Below are 12,960 nucleotides of genomic sequence, written 5' to 3'. Positions count from 1 at the left end.
GCTTCCTCCTTTCTCTCTGGTATTCTCCTGGAAACACCTCTACTTTTATAATTATAAACTTGCAACAATAGAATTTCTATTACTTAGCCTTTCTAAAATGTGAAAGTGCAAAAGAGCCACGGGTGGGGGGGGGGGCGGGGGGCGGGGGGCGGAATGAAGAGACACAATAAGAGTTCTTTTTCTTCTAAGGCCTCCACTCAAGATTGAGGATGGCTTACTTCTACTCTGGATTTGTAGATTTTGAAATGGTTAATGAAGCCACTGTGGCTCTTCGGTAGTGTAGTGGTTAGCGTAATGCTTTACAGCACCAGCGACCCGGGTTCAATTCCAGCTGCTGTCTGTAAGGAGTTTCTTCGTTCCCTCCATGTCTGCGTAGGTTTCCTCTGGGTGCTCCGGTTTCCTCCCACATTCCAAAAGATGTACAGGTTAGGAAGTTGTGGGCATGCTATGTTGGCACCAGAAGCGTGGTGACACTTGCGGGCTGCCCCCAGAACACTCTATGCAAAAGATGCATTTCGCTGTGTGTTTCGATGTACATGTGACTAATAAAGATATCTTATTTTATCTTATCTTATCTCTTCCATGGATGGGACAGCTGTTTGCTAACGGGGCAAAAGGGATAAATAGTTTGAGGTGGTTTACTCATACCACTTAAGCATGACTCCTGTGTGTTCCCAATGCATGGCTCTGAGGTTCTCATTTCCATCTCAAATGCTCCTTCTCCTCTTTCAGTGGTTGTGGGCTAGAGGTTCCTAGGAGTCAGTGGGTCTGTTGCATTACTTCAAGGCGGCTTTGAGTACATCTTTGTATCATTTGCCATGACAGAGCTTGGAAAAGACCACCTGTTTCGGGAGTCTGGTGTCAGCCATGTGAATGATGTGGTCTGCCCAATGTTGCTGACTGGGTGTAGCTGAAGTGTCAATACTAATGTTGTCCTGGAAGAGGACACTAAAGGGACTGAATCATGGAGCCATACTATCAAACACCCATATGCACTAATCCCACACCAATACTATTTCATTCCTCACACATTCACAACGACTCTCTCCATACTCCTACATATTAGGGGCAATTTACGGCGGCCAATTAACATATCATCCCACACATCTTTGACATATGGGAGGAAACCAGAGCACCTGGAGTAAACTCACCCGGTCACAGGGAGAACTTGCAAACTCTGCACAGATGGCACCAAAGGTCAAGATTGAACCTGGGTCACTGAAATTGTGAAACAGCAGCTCCACTAGCTGTCCCACTGAGTTGCTCATTAATTCCCTTGTCCTTCCAGTGAATGTGAAGGATTTGTGGATGCAGAATTGGTGGTATCTTTCCTGTGACTTGAGGTGCCCGCTGTGGGTAGTCCAGATCTAGGAAGCATGTAGGAGGTCAGGGATCACTGCTGCCCAGCAGACCATGTGTTTTTTGTGCCAGACCTGAGGTCTTGACCTCCAGTTACTCTTTTCCTCTATCAACCAAGGCTGTGCTGGCAGATTGAAGGGTGTGGTGAATTTCATCATTGATATTCAAACTTTCCAGAAGATTCATACGAACTTTTAAAGTTAGAAGGGAGGGTGGTGCAGCACGGGCAGGTCAGTCGAGAACCTTTATTTTATGGATGTTGAATGTTGGGCCCACAAGGAGAGCAAAGGTGACAGAAAAGATAGAGATTGAGATAAGTTAGAGAGTCGCTAGAGGCAGCAGAGTGTCACAGCATATAGTGCTGCTGCCCAATAGCTCCAGAAACTCGTGTTTAACTCTGACCTTCAGTACATGTTCTCTCTGTGATCAAGTGGGTTTTCCCTGGGTGCTCTGATTTTCTCCCACATCCCAAAGCCATGCTGGTTGGAAGGTTAATTTGCCACTGTAAATTGCCAACAGGCAAATCAGGGATGAGTAAATAGACATATGGGAGAGAATAAGTTACAGGGAAATAAGTTTGGGAAATAGGATTGATGGGATTGCTCTGAGACTCCATAAACTTGATGGGTCAAATGGCCTCCTGCTATGTTGTAAGGAAGTATGGACAATTTGAAATATGGAAAGAAGCAGAGGTAGAAGGAGGAGGCTGAAGTCACTTGCCTTCACTAAAAGAAATGCTTCATTATACATGCAGTTCAGGCATTACCAATCAGATGACCAGACATTTCTTCAGAGCTGTTCCTCACTGTGTAGATGGTGGTAACCCTATCCGAACACTTCCTGGGACAGTGCAATCATTATTTATGTGATATGTTTACTATTTGTGCCCTATTTTTTACTTAAATTAAACTTATTGAAAATGTCACAAGAATATGTCACGGCGAGCATAATGATGAGTCATTGGATCAGAAGCAGCAGAGTCAAAGGTTTACCTTATTTGCATCAATAATTAGGTAATTAAGTGGGTAAATTCACTATATTGTGAATTCTTAATTCTAAATCCCATTACCAAATTAAATTTGATTACTTTCAGAAGCCACTTTGACTTATAGAGTGTTGATGCTGTATTTAGCTCTCAAGAACTTGCTAAATTGCAGATTGCTTTTGCCATTCATTTTGAAGATGGCATTGTTGAAACCACCTGAAAATCTCAAATTAAAAAACAGGAGCAGAATGAGGATGAAATGTTCTTGGGCCTTGACCACAGCACCAAAATCCCCTGCGCTACATATGCTTGGATAATATTCAGTAATTGCTTATGCATGCACTGATAGGAGACTGATTAATTACTTGAGAAGCCAGGGACTTCCCTCCAGATCTGATCAGAAACTCAGTGAAGCATACACTGGGCATGACCCATAGAGTTGTTTATGGCTCTTTCTGTGACCTAATCAGTAAGTCTAAAGGGGACATAAAGATAAAGATTTTATCATTAATGAGGGCAGGGCCGTAGATGTGATTTACATGGACTTCAGTAAGGCCTTTGACAAGGTCCCACATGGAAAACTGGTTCAAAAGGTTAGGGCCTGGGGGATCCAGCACAAGTTGGCAAACTGAATTAGGGTAAGGGGTAAAAGACTTAGAGGGGATATGAGAGAGACATTCTTCACCCAGAGTGAGGTAGTACTTGGAATATACTGCTTGAGAGAGTAGTGGAAGCAGAATTGCTGACAGCATTTAAGGAATGTCTAAATGAGCACTTGAATCGTCTAGCAATAAAGGGTATGGACTAAGTGCTGGAAGAAGGGGCTAATACAGAAGAGTGCCCACTGGTTTGCATGGATGAGTTGGGTCAAATGGCCTGTTTCCATGCTATTTCCATGCACTCTATGACTGCAGACTGTGCTCACCAGACCTACATGAGACCCCTGAAATTCCAAATTGTTTTGATGTGAACTATGGACCAGACTATAGGACAGATGTCTACACCTCAATGGAATAATTCAGGTGAGACCCAATATTCAATATCCAATTTTGAATTTGAGCCTCTCGTTTCTGCAGGCATTGCAAGGATGTTGATCATTTTAGGCTCAATTTAAACAAATTCCTCAGTCTGATGTACTCTACACTTTGCACATCCTACAACTTAAACCGAGCAGACAATGATAAAAGACGAAATGTCTTGATGAATTTTATATACATTTGAAGCTACTAAAATAAGGGCAGAGATTTTAATATATTTTACTGAATTATTTTGAACTCACTGAATTAAGTGCACGCACCTGCATTTTTTTTGTCTAAGTAGCTGTATTGAGAAAACATATAAATCCAAAACATTTGCATTCACCACCTACATAATCAAATGGTGGGGTAATATGAAGCTACAATGATGAATTTTGAACAATTCTGGCACAGCACTACAAATCTCCTTTGATACATGGTAATTGGACACGACAAAGGCCAGGTTGAAACTGCCCAATATTCGTGGTGACTGATTCGCAAGAAATATATTCCTGTTAGAACAAAATTTATAGATCATTTTCAAACTCCACACATTACTTCCATTAGTTCACATTTCCCATTCTTATTGCCAAAGCAAGATGGCATAATCTGAACTTTCACAAAAACAAAATCTTCCTCATACTTTTTCATAAAAGAAACATTTAGGCCACAGGAAGGAAGTGACTGGATTAGAGAGGATAGAAAGGAGATTTATGAGAATGCTATCAAGACTGGTGCTGCAAGGGTGAATTGGATAGATTGTGATTGTTTTCTTTGGAAGAGAGGAGGCCAAGGGGAGTGTCTGGATATGTAATTGAGGTGCCATTACCTACAAGGCTAGGGGCCAAAAGCCTGAAAATGGGATTAGGCTGGATAGCTTTTCCACATTGGCACAGACTCAAGAGGCTGAATGGCTTTCTTACATGTTGTCAATTTTTATGATTCTATGGTGAAATCCATCCCAATTTAACCTCTTTGAATACCACACAGTAGAGTTTACACTTTAGATGCAGCCAGCGATAAATGGCACTCAAAAGTGAACTATTTATCAAAATTTATTTGATAGCTCAAATTTTAGTTCAGGCTCATTTTCATATAACAAAAGTCATCTAAGAGGCAGTACAATCAGACAGAATTGTCAACAATTTATTTTAAAAGCATTCTTTCATATATATTTGAGAGCAAAAACATGCATTATCACAACAATAAGCACCTTTACTAAAAATCTCTAGCCATGACTTCCTTTTACATCCTTGAAAATTACTTCACAATGATTGTGCAAAACCATTTACAAACTTTGTTGGTATACAGGTATTTAGGAAAAATATTTCAAATATCTCAAAAAGAGCTTAATTTTAAGAGCCTTGTAAAGTTCTGCATACAGTATCAATCATTGGAAGTTTATCAAGGTGATCAATTTAATCCAGGCATTTGGCCAGTTGTGTGGATGGGGTCAACTTCCATCAGAAAGTTTTTTTAAACTAGCACAAAAGATCAGCACAAATCTAGTTTTTATGAATATTATCAGTGCTTAAACTTCTGCAAACTCTTGTGCTGGTTTGCCTGCTTAAGAATAGAGAAGGTGAAAAGTGTTCAATGAGGAGGTTGCCAAGTAAATGAGATGCGTGTTCATGGATGGCAACTTTCTTAAGTAATGCTTCCACTGTAACTTACCAAGCAAGTGGTGAGCATTCCAGCCCTGATGTGAACTTTATTGATGATATCTCAGATCAGCTACATCAGAGAAGATCCATCAGCTGTCTTGCTTTCGGAGTCATGCTGTTGATATGGTGCTGTTAAGCTCACAGAAGAAAATACTTCAATTGCAGAAAATCTGCAACAAATATCCTAGAATCAAGAGAAAGTAAAGATATGCATCCAAAGGTATATACTTTCTCAGCAACTCAACATAATTGAATATGACTAGCCTAGTTCAGAAGGATAGGATACTTTATTGGTATAATTCAATACCTATTCATTTGTGCTTTTGTCCTGAACTATACTCAGTTGATGGTTCCCCAGTATAACCAGAATTGCTTCAATGAGTATACTAAAAAGTAAGTATAAAGCAGCTATATCATGGACCAAGGCACATTTCAGAAAGCCACATTGCCACAGAATGCTCTTGAGCATTTATAACGCTATTATTAATCTCTAATTCTGGTGTATTGGTGAATTTAAAGGCTTGGTGTTCATTGGATTCTGCAACAGATTGGATTAGTTTAGTATTCCTTTGCTTTTATTTATTGTTAGGTTCTATGCTCTGTGCATAGATACAAAAGCAAGAAATTTCACCCTATCTTTTTGCTTAACTATGAGATCAAAAAATTAGCTTAGATTTTAAACAATTCATTGTCAAAATATTAGCTCGTGTCTTTTCTTTCATTTCTCAGTGTAAAACAATTCACTATAATAGAAAGGAACGTATAGACATTGAAAGGTAGAAACAAAGATGTCATTATAGACCAAATGGTATGATTTCTTTAAAATAGAGATTTTCCACATATTTGTCACAAATGTAATATTTTAAATGGTTGGTCATACTGGCAAGGACAGAGTAAAGAAACATCTGAAAATGTACTAAAGACAAAAACCCAGATTATATTGAAATAATTAGTGGTGTTTGAACAACATATTGTGATGCTAATGGTAAAGCAGCGTAAATCAGACAGCAGCATATTTTTACACCAGAGAATGAGTAAAGGTAAAGGCTCTTTAATCATTCATAAGAATAAGGAGGAGTTGTGCACAAAAGGCCAGTTGAAGGGTGAACATAAGGAGGAGATCACAGAGATATGCCGACCAGGCCATGTTGTTGGTTGTACAAGGAATTCTTCTTGTGACTAGTGCCAACAAATCCAGCACTGAGGTTGCCAAGGTGCCAAAGACCCACACAAGCAGCCCAAGGCTCTAATGTATCAAGCTCAGAATAAAAACAGTTTCAGTACTGTTTCCAGATGGAAACTTCCTTGCAGCGTTTCCAATGTCCATGTATTACTGTAACCCAAAAGCAGCATGGGTATCAAAGAATGTACAAGTATAACTTTTGGCTTATTTTGATGGATCCATAACTGTAATATTTAATGCAGACACAAGACACAGATACTGGATATCTGGAGCAACACACAAAGAGCTGGAGGAACTTAGCAGGTCAGGCAGCATCTGGGGAGGGAAATAAACAGTCGTTGCTTCGGATCGAGACCCGAAAGAGGGAAGATAGCCAGTATAAAAAGGTGGAGGAAGGGGTGGAGCAAGAGTTGGCGGACCATATTTAATACTGTAGTTAAGGTCCTTAAAGCACCAAGATGGGAGACTCAGTCCATCAAAGAACCTACAATGTTGTTTACAGGATGATGTTGTATTAATGTGGTGAGGTTCCCAAAGTGTTCCACAAGAGAATTAACAAACAAAATCTGCATAAGACGACTTAAGGACAAGGAACCAAAAGTTACATGTTAGGGAGCATCATAAAAGCAGAAAGGGAGAAATGTTGGTTTAATGAAGGAGATGAACAAGAAGCTGGACGTGGGGCCTTGGAGTGAAATCCTAATTCTCTGCAAATAATCAACATATTTCTCCTAATCAAAAGATCAGCTTCCTGGCTCCCGGTTCTTCCTTGGATGTAGGTCTTATCAAATGTGGCAGTTCCTTGAGGTGTTGATATGCAGAACAAAAGTTAAAAATATGTCTCTTTTCAACAATGCACTTGACTTATTAGTAATTCTGACGCACACGTGTCAGAAAATTCTCCAAACGTGGTAATCTGAATCTGTGCCAGACACTAAGCGATGCCTGCCCGGCTGTCCCAGCACAATTCCAGAGACTGCATATTTGCTGTTGTTCTTCGCGTCCTTGAACAGTTGACAAGTACGTGAGAGATCCAGTCTTAAAGTCTCTACAAAACAACTAAACATAACATCTTACGTCAATACATCTGTTCAATTCCTGGATGGCAACCCCGTGCGACATGCTGAATTCCATCTACTTCCAGCCCGGATTTAGAAACCTACAACACAAGCTGGCCAGAAGACAACAACACCGGATTTAGGAAACTGACCCGGTGAAAAAAACATGTGGGCACACTACTGATAAAAAGCCTCCTGTCGCTCCGCATTTCAGGGTCAGACACGGTCCAGGTGTAGGGGCGGGAACACCGCAAACATGTCCAGCGCTAGCGCTCGTTTGTTGCTCTTGGTTCTGGTTGGCACCGTGGAAGGGTTCACGCTGAAATATGCGGTTGATTGCTCCTACTCTTGTGAGCGGACCACCGCCTGTCCGGTGACGGCGGGCTGCAAGAGGACGGTGCTGGATGACTGCGGCTGCTGCAAGGTTTGCGCAGCCGGCAGGGGAGAGGTGTGTTACCGCACCGTGGCCGGGATGGACGGGGTTAAATGCGGGCCTGGACTACGGTGCAACTTCAACAGTGAGGAGGACGACTTTGGAGACGAATATGGCATTTGCAGAGGTAAGTACATTGGGAGAAACAACGGTTAAATTAAGTGAGCGACAAACAAGTTGTTGCTCCAGATTCCAGCATCTGCAGTCTCTTGCGGATCCGCTAAATTAAACGATGCGGTCATCAGATTGGTCCTGATCACGGGTATTTTTGTGACAAATTCAGACGGTGTGCTCGCTTTAATATAGAACAGACGGTATCTACATTTCCAATGACTTGGTGTGTTTGTGAAACAGATTGAGGATGGTGCACTTCACACGTTCCACCTACCCAACATCACCGGTATGTTAGATGCTCGCTCTGCCTGCTGTCCAGCGGTCCGCTGCTCTCAGCCGCAAGGCTTGTACACTCTCAGCGAGTCGCTGTCAATTTACACTTTAGATCACACACACTAAATTCCTCATTAAAGATGTGGATTACCTCATAAAACAAAAAAGAAAGTTCCCTGCCCAGTGTCAGAGACAGATGCATGTTGTGTCAGTGGGATGCTAACAGCGCGCTGACCGAACGGACAATGAGAAGACAATCGTGCGAGTCAGAATTCAGCATTTTCCATACTTCATAGCATGTTATTGTAGTATCGATGCAATCTTGAAAAACAACAAGAACACGATCCTCTATGATCTACTACAACATGTTATCAAAATCCGAGCCCCCCAATTACGGTGTATGCAGGTCTCAACTATGATGGTCGCCGGACATGTATCCGGTCACTGTCCCGCCTGTAGGCGCAGACAGTCCAGCCCCTGTGGAATTGTCAGCTTTGCAAACCGCAAGTGTGTCACTCTCACTCTGAACTCACACATCCCCACAGCTTCACCTAAGGTACTTATTCGTTACAATGCAAGAGTACTCAAACGACGTGGATCTGTCACCTTCACTATAACTTTGATTGCAAGAAGCTGAAATGTAATATATCGGTGAGATATCAAGAACAGGGCAATGACTGGATTACTGATTCCGGCTTTATCTGGCACTTTGATCCTCCAGATGTGATTTGCCCCACTCACATCTCAGAGTTTAAGTTCCAATGCAGATTCTAAACCAGCGCCAGATGTTTCCAATACCGGATGGGCTCGGCAGAGTGGGGGGACATCTTATTAATTTAAGGAATGCAATTAGCGAAGTTTGCGCATGATTAAAATAGCCGATCTGTATTGAAAAAAAAACAAACTGAGCTTAGAAAAGATATTATAACACGAGACGGGGTTCGAATTTATACATACCACCATCCTTAATACTTCTTATCGCCTCCATTAACGTTACACATATTACTCCATTAACGATAACCATATTTTCCTTTTTCGGATGTTGCTCTTTCAGATTGTCCCTTTGGAACCTACGGGTTAGAATGCAGGAAAGTTTGTAAGTGTCCGTTCGGGATCTGTAACAGAGTGACCGGGCAGTGCACGAAGTTTCCGTTTTTTCAAATTCCTGAAGCAAAAACTGGAAACCGGAGGAAATCTGCGCCTCCGTCAGGTAACCTGCGGCACAAAACACTGACATGTAGCTTTACCTTTGATCATTCAAAAAAAATTTCCAGCATGTTAAAAAATAATTAAGAAATGTATTTAAATATAACTAATGTCATTGAGAAAACGACTAACCCCAAAGCACTTTGACCACCTCTGCAGAAGTACTTGTACTCCAGGTTTGAATTTTAAAATAATGTTTAATGCGCAATGAGGTGAAGACTTAACTTGATGAAGATCTTAAGCTCATTTAAAACCTGAGTAAATATATTAATCCCTTTCAACAGGAAACGAGCAAGGATCGGGCTACAGCATTGATGACCTGAAGACGAATATGATCAAAGATAAAACGAACAGTTCGATTGGAGAAAAGCAACAACCCCCACGCTGATGTTCGTTTGGATTTCTGGTCGGAGAGGATGGGACTTACCATTCAAACTCATGGTGGCAACTTCCTTCATAAAGCAACCAATCTGTATCGTATTTAATTATGTATTTGTGGACATTGAAAGTGTTGTTTGTATAGAAGTACTATTTTTTGTATAATTGACATTCTTGTATTATTACATTTTGTAAAAAAAAAGTGCCTTAGCAAATATTTTGAAATCTTCAATTTCCGTGGTAGTTTTTGGAAAAGCCCACGCAAACACTGTAACCTCACAATAGGAGAGATGTGATAGTAAATTAGCTAATACCATGCTACACCCTAATGAATTGTATCTGCCGTTTGCCCTGTACAGCAAAAAATACCCCCTATTTCCTTTGTTTCTTCTGTGGTGCCAAGTACAACAAACCTGAAAGAATCCATGAAGCCCAGGTCAGACTTAAATATTAACTCATATGTAGGAAGACATCTCCAGCAATCCTCCCCAATTCTTGGAAAAACGGATTACTAAGCATTTGCCAGATATTCTAGTACCTTATCACTTGAACTTCTTCTTTCACCTCTTAGAACTTACTATTTCATAAGTGTTATAATGTTAAATACTCCTTTGAACTTTCCTTTCTTAAAAAAAGCATAACACATAGGAGTAGGGGTTGGTCAAATGGGTTCTTGAACTTTCTCCATTATTCAGTAAGGTCACAGCTGATTTTGGCTTCAGTACTTCCCTGCTATTTCTATTTTAGGTTTTCTTTCAGTTAAGTTTTAAACACAGTTTAAACACCTCTGCCTTTCCCCTCCTTCCAATATCTTGACCAAATTGAAATAAAAAACATACTTTAAAAATTCCTATCCTTCCTCTAACATTCTTTTTTCAGGACCTGGCAGAGCATTTTCCTCAGCCTTTTTATTTCCTCTCCAATTCAGCTTTACATAAGAACACAAGTAATAGAATAGAGTGCAAAAAGTAGGCATATATGATCTCTCAGCCCTGGTCCTCCATTCAATAGGATCCTGAAATTGTACGTTCACTTCCTACCCAGTACTCATTTTTCTTCATTTGTTGACTTTCAAAAGAAAATCAAATTTGGCTTTGAATAAAATTAAATAAGTGAGCAGTCAAAGACCCAATGGGAAGAGATTTATAATTTCTATCCGAATCAGCCAATTCCTTTACCTGTGGCTATGTTCCTGAATCCAGAGTTTCCAACCTGTGAAAACAACCTGCCAGCATTAATCCTTCTCAGAACTGTGTATGATTTATTGAGATGACCTCACATTTTTCTGAACTCCAGCTGTCATAGGCTGACTCTCTTCGATCTCTCTTTGGTTCTTTCATCCCAAGAATCATTTACAGTTTCTGCACTGCATTGACTCCAAGAGAAGTATTTTTTTCAATGGCTATGAAAACCAAAACTGCACACAACATTCCAGGTATGCTCTTAACAATGACTTTCTCATTTTAGTAATTAAACACCCTTGCACTTAAGCCCAACATAATTTTTACCTTAAGTGCTTACTATAACTGGATATTAACATCCTGCATTTCAAGAACTCTCTGTAAATCAATATTTACCAGTTGGTCATCATTTAAAAATAATCTCTTATTTTCTCCATTCCGAAGTGTAACAAATCACATTTTCCCTTATTATACTCTATTACCTTTCTACCTCTTTGCTTAATTCATACTTATCATTATGCAAATTCTTTGTGTTCTTCTCACATCTCCAAAGTATCACCATTGGTAATTTCTCACCCTCTAAGCCACAGCATTGGCTTATCAGTTAAAAAAAAGTATCATGTATGCAAATTGATAACAGTAGTGGTCAACATAATACAGCTTGGCCTCAGAAAATATGTTCAATAAAATTGTACATTAAATTGATGACAGCATTCAACTTTATAATATATTGTCATCATCTATGATGATATTCTGAATTTAGCTGTTTTAATTGGTCAGATATTATGCACAGCTATAAGACAGTTTAGCTTGTTAATAAATAACATAGACTTTGCTTGTGTTAAAACATTGCAAAATAAATCTGACTTTAATGTTCATCATCTTAGTATGAAAGTGTTTATATTTCTCCTACATTAGAAATTTTCCATTCAGACAATGGAGAAAAATGTTGAATTTCATTGAGCATATGCATTATATGCATATTGGCATAAAGCTGACAAAGATGTGGAGGAAAAATGTGGTTATCTTTATGAAACAATTTGATGAAGATGTAAGTGAACAGTATATCAGTTGGTGTGTAAAAGAGAAGGATTGATGGATGATTCAGATGGGAACTCTTTTTGTTGAAAAATACTGAGCAAAATGTTAACCCAATTTGACACTCAATGAAAAGTGATGCCTTTGCAACTTTATTTTATTTTTATTTTTATTTGCAAAGTTATTTTTTAAATGTATGCAACTCTAACATGAAACTGATGCAAATATTCTGGTGTTGCATGAATTTTAGAAACAAAACGTAAGAATAAATTCAAATCTATCCTGAGGAGGTATGGAATTTAGAAATAGACTATTAAGCTACTTTAAGACAGCATTTTGTCTCATGATTCTGCGATCTTTTTGGGTTTGATACTTACTGCTAGAAGAAGGTGAAGACTTTTACTGGTTCTGTGCCTGACTAGTTCAACAATATTTTACAAATGTCATATTATTTCCCAAACTTGTGTTTTAAGTAATAAATAAAGCAAAGTTACCAAAAATACCAGTAACTATGAAATACGCAGGCCGTCCTTTATTTTCTAATTTAGAAGATTAGGGTTGCTGGATATGGGTGAGATACTATTGGTATTGGTATTGGTTTATTATTATCACTTGTGCCGAGGTACAGTGAAAAACTTGTCTTACAAACTGATCTTACAGGTCAATTCATTACACAGTGCAGTTACATCAAGTTAGTACAGAGTGCATTGATGTAGCACAGGTAAAAAAAAACAGTACAGAGCAAAGTGTCACAGCTACAGAGAAAGTGCAGTGCAATAACGTGCAAGGTCACAACAAGGTAGATCGTGAGGTCATAAGGTCATAGGTCATAGTCCATCTCATTGTATAAGGGAACTGTTCAATAGTCTTATCACAGTGGGGTAGAAGCTGTCCTTAAGTCTGGTGGTACGTGCCCTCAGGCACCTGTATCTTCTACCCGATGGAAGAGTAGAGAAGAGAGAATGTCCCGGGTGGGTGGGGTCTTTGATTATGCTGGCTGCTTCACCAAGACAACAAGAGGTAAAGACAGAGTCCAAGGAGGGGAGACTGGTGTCCGTGATGCGCCGGGCTG

At 39.8% G+C, this 12,960-nt stretch overlaps 1 protein-coding gene across 1 annotated transcript; it reads left to right on the top strand.

Annotated features, from left to right (window-relative positions):
- The first annotated feature begins 7,483 nt into the window (after positions 1 to 7,483).
- On the top strand, positions 7,484 to 12,402 carry esm1 (endothelial cell-specific molecule 1). The gene is made up of 3 exons (XM_052043859.1): positions 7,484 to 7,825; positions 9,140 to 9,295; positions 9,576 to 12,402. Exons 1-3 carry the CDS (start codon positions 7,522 to 7,524, stop codon positions 9,677 to 9,679), a joined length of 564 nt encoding a protein of 187 aa, XP_051899819.1. The 5' UTR covers positions 7,484 to 7,521; the 3' UTR covers positions 9,680 to 12,402.
- Positions 12,403 to 12,960: the final 558 nt, after the last annotated feature.

The sequence above is a fragment of the Pristis pectinata genome, chromosome 2, assembly GCF_009764475.1.
Source record: "Pristis pectinata isolate sPriPec2 chromosome 2, sPriPec2.1.pri, whole genome shotgun sequence".
In the NCBI taxonomy this organism is placed as follows: Eukaryota; Metazoa; Chordata; class Chondrichthyes; order Rhinopristiformes; family Pristidae; genus Pristis; species Pristis pectinata.
This window is presented reverse-complemented; position numbering and strand designations above follow the sequence as displayed.

Coding starts and splice junctions, on each gene's coding strand:
- esm1 (XM_052043859.1), top strand. CDS start 7,522: ATGTCCAGCGCTAGCGCTCGTTTGTTGCTCTTGGTTCTGGTTGGCACC. Junction 7,826..9,139: donor CGAATATGGCATTTGCAGAG/GTAAGTACATTG, acceptor TTGCTCTTTCAG/ATTGTCCCTTTGGAACCTAC. Junction 9,296..9,575: donor GAAATCTGCGCCTCCGTCAG/GTAACCTGCGGC, acceptor CCCTTTCAACAG/GAAACGAGCAAGGATCGGGC.